General features: G+C 39.5%; 9 protein-coding genes and 1 further gene across 9 annotated transcripts; 4 read left to right on the forward strand and 6 right to left on the reverse strand.

Annotated features, from left to right (window-relative positions):
- Positions 1-75: 75 nt before the first annotated feature.
- Positions 76-2,466, forward strand: CSC1 (Csc1p; the record flags this gene model as incomplete). The annotated part of the gene is made up of 1 exon (XM_003646013.1): positions 76-2,466. One exon carries the CDS (start codon positions 76-78, stop codon positions 2,464-2,466), a length of 2,391 nt encoding a protein of 796 aa, XP_003646061.1.
- Positions 2,467-2,552: 86 nt separating this feature from the next.
- On the reverse strand, positions 2,553-3,458 carry ARV1 (sterol homeostasis protein ARV1; the record flags this gene model as incomplete). The annotated part of the gene is made up of 1 exon (XM_003646014.1): positions 2,553-3,458. One exon carries the CDS (start codon positions 3,456-3,458, stop codon positions 2,553-2,555), a length of 906 nt encoding a protein of 301 aa, XP_003646062.1.
- Positions 3,459-3,653: 195 nt separating this feature from the next.
- NUP42 (FG-nucleoporin NUP42) lies at positions 3,654-5,261 on the forward strand (the record flags this gene model as incomplete). Its single annotated transcript, XM_003646015.1, has 1 exon — positions 3,654-5,261. One exon carries the CDS (start codon positions 3,654-3,656, stop codon positions 5,259-5,261), a length of 1,608 nt encoding a protein of 535 aa, XP_003646063.1.
- Positions 5,262-5,490: 229 nt separating this feature from the next.
- GPN3 (putative signal sequence-binding GTPase GPN3) lies at positions 5,491-6,303 on the forward strand (the record flags this gene model as incomplete). The annotated part of the gene is made up of 1 exon (XM_003646016.1): positions 5,491-6,303. One exon carries the CDS (start codon positions 5,491-5,493, stop codon positions 6,301-6,303), a length of 813 nt encoding a protein of 270 aa, XP_003646064.1.
- A 155-nt stretch (positions 6,304-6,458) lies between these two features.
- HST4 (NAD-dependent histone deacetylase HST4) lies at positions 6,459-7,634 on the reverse strand (the record flags this gene model as incomplete). Its single annotated transcript, XM_003646017.1, has 1 exon — positions 6,459-7,634. The coding sequence occupies one exon, from the start codon at positions 7,632-7,634 to the stop codon at positions 6,459-6,461; it is 1,176 nt and encodes a 391-aa protein (XP_003646065.1).
- Positions 7,635-8,215: 581 nt separating this feature from the next.
- Positions 8,216-9,601, forward strand: RVB1 (RuvB family ATP-dependent DNA helicase pontin; the record flags this gene model as incomplete). The annotated part of the gene is made up of 1 exon (XM_003646018.1): positions 8,216-9,601. One exon carries the CDS (start codon positions 8,216-8,218, stop codon positions 9,599-9,601), a length of 1,386 nt encoding a protein of 461 aa, XP_003646066.1.
- A 232-nt stretch (positions 9,602-9,833) lies between these two features.
- SLY1 (syntaxin-binding protein) lies at positions 9,834-11,865 on the reverse strand (the record flags this gene model as incomplete). Its single annotated transcript, XM_003646019.1, has 2 exons — positions 9,834-11,713; positions 11,823-11,865. The coding sequence occupies 2 exons, from the start codon at positions 11,863-11,865 to the stop codon at positions 9,834-9,836; spliced, it is 1,923 nt and encodes a 640-aa protein (XP_003646067.1).
- Positions 11,866-12,205: 340 nt separating this feature from the next.
- On the reverse strand, positions 12,206-13,840 carry CCT6 (chaperonin-containing T-complex subunit CCT6; the record flags this gene model as incomplete). The annotated part of the gene is made up of 1 exon (XM_003646020.1): positions 12,206-13,840. One exon carries the CDS (start codon positions 13,838-13,840, stop codon positions 12,206-12,208), a length of 1,635 nt encoding a protein of 544 aa, XP_003646068.1.
- Positions 13,841-14,187: 347 nt separating this feature from the next.
- Positions 14,188-15,298, reverse strand: Ecym_4175 (the record flags this gene model as incomplete).
- A 263-nt stretch (positions 15,299-15,561) lies between these two features.
- On the reverse strand, positions 15,562-16,020 carry CDD1 (cytidine deaminase; the record flags this gene model as incomplete). Its single annotated transcript, XM_003646021.1, has 1 exon — positions 15,562-16,020. One exon carries the CDS (start codon positions 16,018-16,020, stop codon positions 15,562-15,564), a length of 459 nt encoding a protein of 152 aa, XP_003646069.1.
- Positions 16,021-16,203: the final 183 nt, after the last annotated feature.

Here is a 16,203-nt window from a genome sequence, read left to right on the forward strand (position 1 = left end):
TGGAGAATTTCTGGAATAGTGAAAGACTATACCGTTAATCAAGAAGCAAGGTTGTAGCGTATTTGAAGAAGCCCAATGAAAAAGTGGTTATTAGATATAGGGAGAAACTTTCTGCTGGGTAATAATGGCACTAGAGCTAATTTGGTTATGGATGATCCCCCACCGGACTATAGGAGACCAACTACACCAATTGTGACTCTACAGTTATTAATTGCCTCATTATTGGGCCTTTTTGCATTTATATCATTCTCCATCCTATTGAGAAGATTTCCGAAGTTATATGCTAGCAGGAAGTATAGAATACCGTCGCTTCCTGATTGGAATGAGAAGTCACTGTTTGGATGGTTACCGGTACTTTACCGAATTACCGATCAACAAGTGCTTGAATATGCAGGCTTAGATGCATTTGTTCTTCTGGGCTTTTTCAAAATGAGCATTAAATTTTTGTCAGTTTGCTGTTTTCTGTCGATGACTATAATTTCCCCTATAAGGTACTCTTTTACTGGAAGATATGATGATGGTAACGATGGTGATGGAGGTAACGGAACTGGTACTTATTATGCGTCGAGTGTACTTAAGGAGCTCCCTATACCTGAATACGATGGCGGTAATGAGGATGCGCCAGAAAGAGCGGAAGTGTATCTCTGGATGTATGTTGTGTTTACGTTCTTTTTCACTCTCTTGGCATTGTACATGCTAGTTGAACAAACGAAGATCGTTGTCAAAACTAGACAGCAATACCTTGGGAGACAAAGAGCTATTACAGATAGAACTATCAGGTTATCTGGAATCCCCATGAAACTGAGAAATGAACAGAAGTTAAAACAGCACATAGAGGGGCTAAAAATTGGCAAGGTTTCCTCTATTACTATTTGTCGTGAATGGGGATCTCTAAATAGATTATTCCATTACAGAAGTCTTGTACTAAATGTATTAGAACTCAAAATAAGTGATTGCCCTTCTGAGTTAAGGAGAGAGCAGATATATTCAGAGGAGCATTATACCCTGAGAAGAAGACGGAATTTAGATATCGAAGACGCTGGTGAGTCGATAAATGAACCTCCTCAGTCTCAAGATACATATGAGAGTGAAAATCACCGTTTATTCAATGAAATACAATTGAAAGGACGTCCAACAATGAGAACAGGACTTTTTGGTTGGTTTGGCGAAAAAGTGGATGCCATTGATTACTTGACTCAACAGTTAAACTTTATTGATGAAGAGATCGTCAAGGCTCGTCAAAAACACTATTCGCCAACACCAACAGCATTTATAACAATGGATTCCGTGGCAAATGCTCAGATGGCAGCACAAGCTTTACTGGATCCAGGGGTACATTGCTTCATTGCCAGACTTGCTCCTGCCCCTCATGACATAAAATGGGATCATGTTTGTTTATCTCGGAAAGAAAGGCTCGCGAAAAGTTATTCGGTAACTATTTTCATTGGTTTATGTACAATATTTTTGATTCTTCCTGTATCATATTTGGCAACATTATTGAATATAAAGACAATTACCAAGTTTTGGTCTGGTTTAGCCAAATTTTTAGAGGGTAATGAATGGGCTCTCAATATCGTTACAGGATTGTTACCTTATATTTTCACCTTGCTTAACGTAGGAATCCCATATTTATATGCGCATTTAACTTCCAAGCAAGGATTGGTTTCGCATAGCGAAGAAGAGTTATCATTAGTATCAAAGAATTTCTTTTATGTTTTTGTTGACTTATTCCTAGTTTTTACTTTGGCGGGAACTGCTTCGACTTATTGGGGATATTTAAGCGACACAACAAAAATAGCCTATCAGCTAGCTGCTTCTGTAAAGGAACTGTCACTCTTCTATGTTGACCTAATAATTTTACAGGGTATAGGGTTTTTCCCTATTAAGTTGTTGTTGGTGGGATCTTTGATTGGCTTTCCCTTCGTGAAAATTACATGCAAGACCCCCAGACAAAGACGAGAAATGTTTAATCCTCCAATTTTCAATTTTGGCTTACAATTACCTCAACCTATCGTGGTGCTTATAATCACAATAATCTACAGTGTTATGAGTACGAAAATATTGGCTTCTGGGTTGGTTTATTTCATCATTGGATATTACGTATACAAATATCAACTAGTATATGCCACTGACCACCTTCCACATGCAACAGGTAAAGTTTGGCCTTTAGTTTTCAGAAGAGTAATTATGGGACTGCTGCTTTTCCAATTAACAATGGCTGGTACATTGGCTGGTTTCCAAGGCGGCTGGGTTTTATCTTCCTGCCTGTTTCCTTTGCCCCTGATTACAATTAGCTTTTTGTGGGATTTCGAAAAAAACTATTTACCTTTATCTCAGTTCATTGCGCTGAGTTCCATTAGAGAGAATGAAAGAGACCGTGCAAATTTTCCGGATTCTGCCGATGTTAATGACAACTTTGACTATCCATATCTAGTCTCTCCACTAGAAGGTCCAATGTTAGAATGAAAACTTTTTATAGGCAGGCCATGACTCTCGAACTGAGATGTCTGCCATTTTCTTTTCCTTCTAAGTAATCACAGGTATTTTATAGTTTATAGGAAAATATCACGTTTTGAAAGGTATCTATACCTAAGTAACTCAAATTCACCTCTAATATAACTTTGGATTTCAATTATATTTCCTTTGGATAAAATCAATGTCAGCACTGACTTCACCACAACGCACCGTATTAAAAATACGCATGTGAACAGCAAAATTATCTGAGAATAGGGTTTATTAGTAACAATTTTTAATGATTCGATGAGGTAGAAATTAGCTATCCATTTTATAATGCTCGTTGATATCAAACTGTCGTATGGCCATATCAACATCAAAATTGGAAAAATCTTAGCCCCATGAGATAATAACATAGTATAAGAAATAATATCATTAGAATACTTGTATTCAGTTCCCCACTTAGCCCACTTCAATAAGTATTGCTGTGTCAACTTGTTTAATAACGTAAGATCTCCAATGACGTAGAAAGCAAAATATATATACTGATGTAATGGGCTGCTGATCTGAAGGATATCCCAGACAACTATTTTGTATCGTGAATTAAATTTATAATCCTTATAATAGTTGTTATACTTGCTTTCTTCTGTCACCCAAGTTAAATATACTTCAAAAGTGATCAATAACAGCCAAATTCTGTTCATCCGATTGTACTTTTTAAACCATAATGCCCAGTCTTTTATAAATACTCTAAAATCATAAATATTATAGTTATCGAAATGGTCTGGATAATCTCTCAGATTCATTTCCAATGAATTAAAAACCAAATGTCTATAAGCGCCAGGCTTTAACAATAAAAGATTGATGAACAACAACACCATATCAAATTCCACATATTTGTCTACCACTTGTTGACAGTTCGGGCAATCAGTTAATCTAATATGGTTCTTCGAGTACTTTACATATAGTGATTTTACATGACATCCACAATTAATACATATCATTTGTCATTAACGGTGTTTCAAACTTTTGTAACTGTTCTGTGGTGTAGAACTGACAGTTGTCCATAAAATTCAGCATCGGAATTATCACCAAAGTTTTTGATTCTAAGGAAATCAATTCAGCCATAGAACATAACCAAAAGGAAGCAATTAGAATAAGATACCGTTTATACCGAGTGGCTGTAACTATTTTTAGTGATGTCTTACAATAGAAATCAGCAGCCTTGCAAATATTTCCAGCAGGGAAGATGTAACAAAGGGAAGGCATGCAACTTTGCACATGTATATTCAAATAACCAAAATAATTCATCACAGACAGCAATGGGGAAATCAGAGGCTGAGCGATATAAAGATTTAGTTAATGATTCTTCTTTGGATAAGTGGTCAAACTTGGTGACGAACGACATGATCGATGTAAACTCGTTTCGCATAAAGCCCTTGATGTCAAGTTATAGTGTCTCAGATGTCGCTGCGGTAAACTTAATCCAAGGTAGAGACTATTCTGCTGAAGAAAGTAGGTTTCAACACTGGATGGCTAAGCAGCAGAATAATTTATCACATTATGAAGCTGAACTTAACGCGAGGGATGAAGATATGAAGAAGTGTATAAAATTTGTGAAAGATAATGCCAAAAAGGGTTCACGGTTTTTACAATTAGCCACTAGGCGTCTAAAAGAACAAGGTTCTTATCCTACAAAAGGTTTTATAGAGCACCCATTAGACTTAACAGGAAAATCTTATGGCATAACAAGCAATACTTTTCAGGCGGCAAATACCTTTGGGGCTTTTGGTGGCACTCCTAGTCCGAGTCCGTTTGGACAATTATCAACAGCTACTGGCAATCTATCAGCAAGCATAGGTACTACTGGTGGATCATTTGGACAGCCTTCTTTTGGTCAAACCTCGCTGCCAGCTACCGGGGGTGTCTTTGGTCAACCTTCTTTTGGTAGCAGCAACGTTATGGCTGGAGCTACTGGAGGTGTAGGCCTTGGATCATCTGAGGTGTCAAGCGCGTTTGGGAAACCAGCTTTCGGCAACCAAACTACTTCAGGGGTGATTGCTTCAGCAAACAATAGATTCAGCAGTAGTAAACCGAATGCTTTTGGCCAACCAACTTTTGGCTCAAGCGGTTTTGGAGCCACCACCAAGCCTGCATCTACTTTTGGTCCTATAAATACGACAAGTTCACCTTTTGGCTCCTTCAGCAATAATTCCAGCACTTCACCTTTTGGACAATTCAGCAATAATTCCAGCACTTCACCTTTTGGACAATTCAGCAATACAACAGCTGCATCCGTTACATCTCCATTTGGCAGTTCTGCAACCCAATTTAGACATGGTGCTATACCGAATTCAACAAATGTGTCGTCAGCCGGTATTAATCAGAATAATTCTGGTAGTCCATTTGGAACAAACCAGGCTAATCCATTTCAAAATCAGACTACTGGTGTCCAGTCGCCGTTTAACCAACCAACTTCGTTTTCCGCTGGGAATGCTTTTGGATTTGGCCAAAATGGCATGACCAGCAATCTGTTCAATAAAACTTCTGGAGCTAATCTTCCAGCTTCCCACTTTGAACAAAAGCCCCCAGATCCTTTCAATGGCATTAAAAATGTTTTCAATTCATCTTCCAATCAACCGGTTTCTACCTCTTCTGCAACTTCATTTGTTCAAGGTTTGCCAACAGCAGATGATAAAATAACAGAAGATGATCTACCCACTGAAATTTTAAACGAGTTCAGGGCTGACAAGTTCACACTCAGGAATGTTCCAGATGCACCTCCTCCGCTTACTTTGGTTAGCTGAGCATAATTAATACACACAAACACACATATATATGTCGATGCATATATACGCCAATTAACTAACCAATTGTTATATCTGTGTATCACGTGATGTGTTTTACTTGAATTGTTTTCGCCAAATTTTTATTCGGCTCATCAATAATATTCATATATCAGAAGTACATCGTCATCACCAAAGATAATTTCTCATCTATAGCGACTATAGGGTTGATATACCGTTGTGTTTCTTAATGTCTCGCGTTGGAGTTTTAGTGTTAGGCCCCGCAGGCGCCGGTAAGACGACCTTCTGCAACAGTATTATTTCACACATGCAATCGGTTGGCCGCAGAGCGCACATTGTTAATTTGGATCCAGCAGCAGATGCCAGTGAATATGAGTTTACTGTTGATATCAGAGATTTAATATCTTTGGATGAAGTCATGGAGGAGCTTAATCTGGGCCCTAACGGTTCTCTTATCTATTGTTTTGAATATTTGTTGGAAAATTTGGACTGGCTGGATGAAGAAATTGGCGAATATAATGACGAATATCTTATTTTTGATTGTCCTGGTCAAATTGAGTTATACACCCATATTCCAGTACTTCCTAAGATTGTACATCACTTGAGAGATCAGCTCAACTTCAACATGTGCGTGACGTATTTGTTGGAAGCGCCGTTCGTGGTAGATACTTCAAAGTTCTTTAGCGGAGCATTGAGTGCAATGTCAGCAATGATTTTATTAGAATTGCCACACGTAAATGTGCTAAGCAAGATTGATTTAGTCAAAGATGAGTATAATAAAAGAAAGCTAAAAAGGTTCCTAAATCCTGATCCGATGTTACTGGCGGACAACTCCAATACAGAGTTAAATCCAAGGTTCCATCGGCTGAATAAGGCAATTGCAACTCTCGTCGACGATTTCGGCATGGTACAATTTCTACCTTTAGAAGCAAAGAATCAGGATAGCATTTCAACAATTTTAAGTTATATTGACGACGTGACGCAATGGGCGGAAGGCCAAGAGCCTAAAGAGCCTAAGGATACGATAGAAATTGAAAATTAATATAAATATAAGAGATGTGTATATAACAAAAATCCAATATTTTTGCATGCATTTAAATGGATTTACCAGTCCCCATAGCGTACGAGTATAAAGTTGTTGTGGTAGTTGTAAATGTGTTTTTTAAAACTTGGTTGAACTTTATAGTTGTAAAATCGTTACAACTCAATAATTTGGCAAAGATCTTGACAGTCACCAAGTACAAATAAATCTACGCCTCCAAGAAGATCTTGGATGCTCTGCGATGGCATATCTCTATTGATCCACAAAATTATGCCTTTTCTAGAGCGAACAGAGTTGCAAAACTGCTTACAAATAGTCTTAACTCCAGGAATTTTTAAAGATGTACCTACGATTAGCAGGCAATCACACTTCAGCTTTAGGTCCTTCATAATAAGTTCACCAACCTTTTCACCAACAGGATGAACTTCATTGTACAACACAATATATGGTCTCAAAAGTCCTACACCTTGTGATCTTTTACCGGCAATTGCTCTGACCGCTTCAAATTCTTCGCATTCTGGGCATACAGGAATAACAGATCGGTCAAGGTCATCCTCATGGCATTTGAAAAGTTCTGTATTCATATCATAGATCTTACGGCATTTGGTGCAGCTCATGTGGTTAATACTTCCATGTAATTGGATAGTTGTAGGAGTCTTCTTTGAGGGCGCCTCTGGCTCGAGTGATGATATTCCATCTAGCTTGTTCTCTATGCAATCGATATTCTGAGTATATATCCTTCTAAGCCTTCCGCTAATAGACAAAATATTCAACAGTTTATGAAATCGCGTCGGTTCCAGAACTTGGCATTTGGTATGCATATCACTGATCATCTTGTTAAACTTTATATTCATCTCCTCTGAAGAATGTACATAATTAAAATCAAATAACCGTTTCCCACTACCGCCCGCTTGGCCCTTAAGCGACGCAAACAACCCATCACTTGACCTAAAATCTGGAATTCCTGCTGCTACTGAGATACCTGCACCCGTGATAGCTACAATATTCTTGCAGTGCATAAAGGCATACTTAATAAATTCCGCATCCTTTTTACCACACACCTGCGGATAGTTTAGATAATCATCCACACAGAACACAGAATTACGTTCCGGCCTATATTTCAACCGTGGCTTCCTTTTCAATTTAACCCCCGCCATCTTCAAAGCCGGTAGCAACTCCTTGGGCTTCACATCCTTACTGCTTTCCCCTGCAACACTCTTACCCCCCTGTTTCTTCTCCACACTTGAAGGAGGTGTGATCGGAAGCTTATGTTTCTTGGGTGATTCATACTGCATAGTCTCACCCCCATCTAAAACCTTTCCAACTCCCATTATATCCCAATTTCTCACTCTCTGAATACAACCTTCGATCCTTAAAATCTAATTCTTCTTGATCCCACTCATGTGCTTTGTAGATGATATGTTCGATGCCCGCCAGTGTGAGTTTCTATCTGTTGTCGTCTCGATTTTACCTAATTCGGTAACCTTATTGACACAATCCAGAAAAGAACATATATAAATTCTCATTTATAAGCAATCGGAGAAATACATTGGACATATGGGCCAAATTAAATACTATTTACTGCCTACAAACCTGCCTATACACTTTCTCTTTGGCTGTGTTGTTCACTTTTGGCTTATGCATTATGGAAAGCGGTTTTGTATCAAATACATTATTACATAATCGATGATTTTCGTATGATGTTATATTCGTATGTAGTGATTTGAAGAAAAATTGGAATTTTGGAAATTCGTCAAACCCTTCCAATGCGTGTGACATACTATGTAGAATACATTTTATTATTAGGTATTGTAATATGCATATCCTCTCTTGTTTAGACATCTCTTCGTTGGCAGAAGGAAGCTGGTAGTAGTAAATTGCTGAGGTTTTTAATTGTGTTGGTAATATCAATATGGTGCAGATTAGTGAAGTGAAGGATCAATCAAGTGGCAATACTGGAGCAGTTGCGGCTAGGACGGCGGCTCATACGCACATCAAAGGGCTTGGTTTAGATGAATTTGGTGTTGCGAAGCAGGTGGAGGGGGGTTTTGTTGGACAGGTGGAGGCGCGTGAAGCGTGTGGGGTGCTTGTAGATCTGATCAAGTCCAAGAGGATGTCAGGGAAGGCTATTTTGCTTGCCGGTGGGCCTTCCACTGGTAAGACGGCTTTGGCGCTGGCTATAACTCAGGAATTGGGTCCCAAAGTGCCTTTCTGCCCGTTAGTTGGTTCAGAGCTGTATTCTGCGGAGGTGAAGAAGACGGAGACTCTGATGGAGAATTTCAGACGAGCCATTGGATTGCGGATAAAAGAGACGAAGGAGGTTTATGAAGGTGAGGTAACTGAGTTAACCCCAGAAGAAGCGGAGAATCCATTGGGAGGATATGGCAAGACAATTTCCTATGTAGTTGTTGGGTTGAAGTCTGCAAAGGGAACCAAGACGTTGCGATTAGATCCTACTATTTACGAAAGTATCCAGCGTGAAAAGGTTAGCGTCGGTGATGTAATTTATATTGAGTCCAATTCTGGTGCTGTGAAACGGGTGGGGAGATCTGACGCGTACGCTACTGAATTCGATTTGGAGGCAGAGGAGTACGTTCCGCTGCCCAAAGGTGAAGTGCATAAGAAAAAGGAAATTATTCAAGATGTTACATTGCATGATCTAGATGTGGCGAACGCTAGGCCTCAAGGTGGCCAAGATGTTATCTCTATGATGGGCCAGCTAATGAAACCCAAAAAGACTGAGATCACAGAGAAGTTGAGACACGAAGTAAACAAGGTCGTAGCAACATACATTGAACAAGGTGTGGCTGAGTTGGTGCCGGGTGTTTTGTTCATTGACGAAGTAAACATGTTAGATATTGAAATCTTTACCTATCTAAACAGAGCCCTGGAATCCTCAATTGCTCCAATCGTTGTATTGGCCTCGAATAGAGGGATGAATACTGTTCGTGGTACAGATGATGTAGTTTCTCCCCATGGAATTCCGCCAGATTTGATTGATAGACTACTGATTGTGCGTACTTTGCCATACAACAGACAAGAGATTCGCACAATTATTGAAAAGAGAGCAAAAGTTGAAAACTTGGATCTTAAAGAAGATAGTTTGGATCTTTTAGCTACAATGGGTGCAGATACCTCTTTACGTTATGTATTGCAGCTATTATCTCCATCAGGAATCTTGGCTAATTCCTCTGGCCGTTCTGAGATTCTTCCCTCGGACATTGAAGAAGCGAAACTTCTGTTTTTGGATGCAAAGAGGTCCACCAAAATCCTAGAATCAAGTGCAAACTATTTGTAAAACACAAATTGAAGGGGATACTACGTAACTTTTGCCTTGAATAAGTTTATCTGTAAAAATATATTTGGATTACCTTTCATAGTATGTATGGATGCGCTTGTGTCCATATATGTTTGACAAACATAAAAAAGAGCTGCTATCATCATTAAAAATAGACAATTATGTTTACATCTGATATATAGTAGTTCCCATGTTTCTGTAGACTCTCGAGATTATATAATTGCTAGTTAAATCACTCAATCTGGGCCAGCTCTTGAAGAAAAGCGCTAGGTGTAGTTATAGCAGTGCTGCCGTATACAATCTTTTTAGAACCTTGCTGATGAGCCCATTCTTGCAAGTTTTGGTATTCGAGGTAATTCCCACCCCCAACAACAAATACAAGAGCTTTGTTGTAGTACTGTCTCTTCGGTTTCTGGGAGTGTGTACCACGTACTGCTTTAGGATCAAAATACAAATAATCATCAGTCACTTCCAAACTATCATGAGAACTATCCATAGGATCCATGATTGAAGCAAGCGCATTGGTCACTGGAATAGCCTTCTTGTCTGGTAAAAGTTTCTTTATGCCAGATATTAACGAACCAACGCCACCTTGGATCTTGCCCTCAGTTAATCCTAGTAGTTTATTGGATAAACCACTGAGCAACTGAGATGAGTTGGTGTTTGCCCCCGCATTATTATCATTCACGCTAGCGTCGTTTTTCAATGGCATAGTAGACAATTTTAGTAACTCTCTAAATCTGTAAATATATTTCAATGGACTGGTATCATAATTATTTTCTTGGAAGTATTTTTCAACCTTTTGGACAAAATCTTTAGGAAGGCCATCGTGAGACATCAAATACATTATTATAAAGGTCCGCAACTTATCTTCCAAATTATTAATCCTACCATCTTCCAATATCTCTAAATAAGACTGTCTAAGTTTCACAGAATCACTTGCCTGTTCAATTTCGAAAAAAGCATCTAAACCTTTACTTTCCAATTCTCTTAGCAATGCAGCCAAAACGTTCATATGTGTATCAATGATGTTCTTCCTGGCAGTTAATTGTGGCAATTTATTGACAGCCTCCTGAATCTGGATTGTGTCATTTTGGGAATTGGGATCCAAATCGCCGATATTATTGACTCCTGTTCTCCTAGTAATCTCCTCTGCTTCAGCCTTATATCCGGCTAAAGCTGCTTCTACATTTTCAACAGCGTCAGGAAAGGGTAAATGTGCGTTTGCAGTCCAGAAAAAGTCTTTGGGTTCAATATCCATCTTCCTATTTACAACTTGACCTTGTTCGTTCTTAGAAGGTATGGTTATAGTGTTTCTGGCCAATTTAAAAACGTCAAACACTAAACACTGGTAAACCCAGGAATGTGCAAACATAGATGGTAAATCAATATTTCTGTCCAAAATAACCAGCACAAATCTTTCTAAAGAATTGTTTATATTAGAACCGGTGCTAGTTCTGGTGCTGATAACATAATCACGTAATTTACTCTCTAGCTTTTGGGATACCATCTCGGCTGGTCCACCTCTTGGGGCACGTATAATTGGAGTTGAACCTAGAGTTAACACAACACTGTATAATCCATTGGCAATTTTATCACACAGTTGCGTAATCGTATCCTCGCTTGATCGAGGATCATTAATCAAACTGTAGGCGTTTTCCATGCCCAATGAAAAGAGCTCGGATTCTGTGACTACAAAATCCAAATATTGATCATAAACCTGTTTAATCTTAGTGGCTTTCCCTATTGCAGATACTTGCCTTGCAAAATCCTCCAAAAACTCCCTTTTTAACGACGAAGTGAAGTTAACATAGAAATCAGCATACTTATCATTCTTTAAATCTTGCACTATCAAATCAATATTCTCCTGAGTGGGTTGTACAAAATATATAACAGGAACATCAGGGAGTGGAGATCTGTTTTGTTTAATAAGTGAATGTACAGTTACCCCAGATTTCAGTAAGTCGTTAACGCGCATAATGGATGAAATAATGGCTGTACTCTTTGAATCTAGCACTAAAACTTTCCAAACAAGTTCTTGTTCTTCTAACCCTGGATTTAGGTCAGCTGAAGCAGAGCTCGTGTTAAACATTAACATCCTTTCTATAATGGCTGTCATTTATTGACTGTTAGTGCTTCAATGTACATCGTGGTAAAAGGATGCTCCTATATTAGAAGGCATACAAATTCTGCGAATCTTGCAAAAGTTAAGTCAACATACCGATCTGCCGGTCCCTCAAAGACATTTCATTATCTAAAGACATAGTGGCTACCTTGCTGCTTATCTTTGGAGTTATATACTTCGGATATCTACAGTTGGAAATATCGTCTGTTAACAACCAAAATAACAGTTCGCTAATTAACAATTTAAGTCACATGACCTTATAATATATATAATACATTATTTTATCCCCCTCCCCGGACCATTCATAACTATAGTCATGGCAAACGATTGAGATGGACGGAGCTTCAATTGATTAATTCATGTGAACTGCAGTTTAAAAACTATGAAAGGCGTTTATATAAACGTTATAATGTACAGTTTAATTTCTAACCTGGGGTAGCTTAACTGCTCATCTTAGGATGAGATATTTCGCGACAGGATCAGTGTTGAGGAGTCTCTTTTAGAGTAGATCTACCAGCTCTCAACAGTTCATCACATAATAATAAGTTACTTGCGATGCCATTAGCGCTGTTTATCGCGTTTCTAATAACGCGGTATGAGTCCCAAATACCCTCAATGGTTGGGTCGCAAGAATCACCTGCTTTCAAATCCACACCAACTATTCTACTTTCGTCTTCATCCAATTCATCTTGGCATAATGCTAAAACATCTAATGCATCGTAACCAGAATTTTTAACTAAGGTTTTCGGAACGACTAATAATCCCTCAGCAAATGCTTCAATACCTGTCTTAGTCTTACCTTTAGCACCCAATTTGTTTTTGTTAGACTTTTTCAAGTGATCTGATGCTGCTATAAAAAAGGAACCGGCACCTGGCACCACGGCTTTGTCCTTTAGGACATTTGCAACAGCTCTTAACCCATCCCTCACAGCGTCCTTAGTCTGTGCCAAAGCATGATGGGAGGAACCTTTAATTAAAATAGTACACGATTTTGGATCTTTATTTTCTGTTACAAAGGTGAATTTCTCATCACCAATATTTTCTTGGTAGATCAACCCTGAGTAACCTAACACAGACTGAGACAAATCTTCAACTGAATTTTGAGCCTCACCACCAGTAACCAACTGTAATCTTTCCATGTTACGTCGCTTAGCTCTTCTCAAAGCCAAAATACCATGCTTGGCCAAAACATCCAAGGACATTGGATCGATTCCTTTTTGATTAATAATGACAAAACCCTTATCGGAATCTAGACCACACACCTCATCTTTCAAGTTGATGATTTTCTTCAGTTTCTCATCAACAAATTTTCTTTCACTGGCGGCCAACTTGTCCCTTTGCTCTGCAGAGCTGTAAAAAAAGCCCGAGTTTACTTCCGTTTTCTCATATTCAAGAGAGACATTCAAAATGAGAACGTATGCGTTTTCAACTCTACTGGGCATTTCTGGATGCCTTCCGCCGTGATCTAAAACCAGACCTCTCACAAATGTCGTGTCTCTGGGAGACAGGTGTTGCATTTGCATAAGCTCGACCATGTATAGATCCAGCGTGTTGTCCTCCTTGTTATAAACGGATAACACAGCGTCAGTGACAATTGGGGTCAACACCTCAGTTAACTCCGCTGGAATCTTCGTAGACAAAGAGGATCGCGCAACTTGTAACAAGAATTCGCGTTCCAGATCGCCCTCACCATCCTTAACCAATTTGAACTTGTCCAAAAATCCAAGAGTTTCTTTTCTAGCCAATTCAAATCCATCTGTAATGGTTCTAGGATGAACGCCTTCTTGGATATATCTATAGGCTTGTTTCATCAGTTCACCAACAAGACATACAACCGTTGTTGTACCATCACCAGTGATCTCATCTTGAGCAGCTGCCGCACGTGCAATCATAACAGCGGTAGGCGATTGGATCTGCATCTCCGTTAGCAAAACTTTACCATCTTTAGTCAATTTAATATTGCCAGCACCATCAACGAGCATTTTCAATGTGCCCTTAGGACCTAAATTCGTTTCCAAAACAGATTGCAAACCTTCTGCCGAAGTTACATTGACCTTCAATGCAGCATCTCTCCTCAAAGATTCAGCCTTAGGATTCAGCAACTGAACTGACATCACAACAACTTGGTCTTAGATACAATTTTTTCAAATTATCAGATGATAACTACCTAAATGTGCTAATGTATTTTTCTTTCAGAATATATAGTCATTTTATTCAACTTAATATCATCAAAATTTTTGCCACCGTTTTTGGCTTCCCAACTTTCAGGATGGACAACTTAAAAGGTTACCCGGCAACCAACCACATACTGCTTCAGAAGCTGTAACGGTATATATACGTACATATATCTATATTACAAATGTACAAGGGGGGTGGGGGGATGGGGGTATATGGCCATGTTTAAATGAATTAAAATAGGGTTTGTGCGGAGGAAGCAACTCCATATGCAATTTTTTCCACCCTATTTTACTCTTTGTCTTGGCCCTCCTGGAGACTTCTTGTTCCTAGCAGACAAAATCTCGACACCGGTGTCAGTTATCAATAATGTATGTTCGAATTGGGCACTTACTTTACCGTCTTTAGTTGCGGCAGTCCAATCATCAGGCCACGTAATATCATGGTAGACACCTTCGTTAATCATGGGCTCGATGGTAAAAACCATGCCCGGTTTCATTATACCGGAGGTTTTATTGTTAGCATAATGGGCGATGTTTGGAGAACAATGAAAAAATTTACCTACTCCATGCCCACAGTAGGCCCTGACAACGGAACATTTATTGGACTTTGCGTGCTTCTCAATTGTGTCACCCAGGGATTGAAATCTGACACCGGGCTTGCACATTTTGATTGCTGCCTTCAGACATTCTCTTGCAGTTTCCACTGTATTGATGACTTCCTTGCTTATATTTTCCCCAACATAGTAGGTTTCGTTTAAGTCCGCATGCATGCCCTGGTAATAAAGGGATATGTCCAAGTTGACAATATCGCCGTCTTTTAAAACATATTTGTCAGGAATACCGTGACAGATAACCTCGTTGACAGACGTGCACACAGACTTGGGGAAATTATAGTAGTTTAACGGAGATGGATAAGCGCCGCGTTTGATTGTCTCCTCGTGGACAATCTCATCAAGTTTATCTGTGGTCACACCAGGCTTGACCTCTGCCGCAACTATATCAAGAATCTCCCTTCCTAGCATACATGCCTTTCTAATCTTCTTAATTTCATCCTTGGAATAAACAAGGGATCTTGTTTAATCTATCATTCCGCTGCTCCTCCAAGGGTAATCCGTTAGCTGCCCAATCTGGCCTCTCAATTCCCTCCGGAACTGGTCTGCGGGCTGTTAATGGATACTGTGCCCTTAGATCACCCGAATACTTGAACTTAGGAAAGGGATCATATGCATCTCCACTGTCATCTGAACTGTTGTGTATGGCTTTGTGAGCCTTGTAAGCTCCCTTATAACACGATTCGTTACAAAATATCGACTGGATGCCCTGCTTCAAACAAATCGGACATTTCAAAGACGATGTCGTCTCTTTACCACACTGCAAACTAGCACAATAAGCCATGGCCAACGAATAAAACAAAATAGACCAAGCTCCTATTACTGCACAGAGAGACTAAAACACAGCTGCAACCGACAACCAGCCTTATACAGAAGAAAAACCTTACATATTAATCATATTCATTCACTATTCGTCTCTCAGACAAGAGAAATCATGCACAAAATTTTTTTCAACTGGCAAAAAAGAAAGAAGTTGACCTAAGCAGACGTTACAACTACACATGATACATGTATTAAATAAATATACTATCACCGCATATAAAATGGTCAAGCCGTATGATGCAAGTCATCGGGCCCAAAGCTATCCGGTAGAAGCTCCTCCAAGGTCATGAGTCTCCGCTTAGTGCCATCCCCATTTAACATCACTACGGGGAAGGTTTTAGGGTTCGTGAATTCCCTTAGAACTTGCCTGCAAATTCCACATGGTGATATGCATTGTTGTAGCGAATCACCGCTGATAGCTATACATGCCCAATCATCCGTATGGCCATCCATAACGGCTCTAACAACTGCTGTTCTCTCAGCACAAATACTTGCCCCGTAACTTGCATTTTCTACGTTCGAACCAGATATGTATTTCCCGCATTTGGTCTGGATACAGCATCCTACTCTAAACGACGAATACGGACTATACGAAAGCTCCCTTGATCTGATGGCAACCTCAATGCCTCCTTCAAATGCTGGTGGGACGCTAATATCCTCCTGCGGATTCTCAGAGTCTGCCATCCCAATGTCAGCCCACTTTCTCCTTACTTTGTGTCTGTGTCCGTTCTCCCATCCACACACTCCCGTCGCTAATATGTATGACGCTTAACGCTGCGCCTCCAGCGTTCGGTCTGTCTGCCTGTTTTCCGTCTGTCTTGTAATTTATTGGTACATACATTCTAGCTCGCGACAAAGGAAGAGAAA

This window comes from Eremothecium cymbalariae, chromosome 4, assembly GCF_000235365.1.
Source record: "Eremothecium cymbalariae DBVPG#7215 chromosome 4, complete sequence".
In the NCBI taxonomy this organism is placed as follows: Eukaryota; Fungi; Ascomycota; class Saccharomycetes; order Saccharomycetales; family Saccharomycetaceae; genus Eremothecium; species Eremothecium cymbalariae.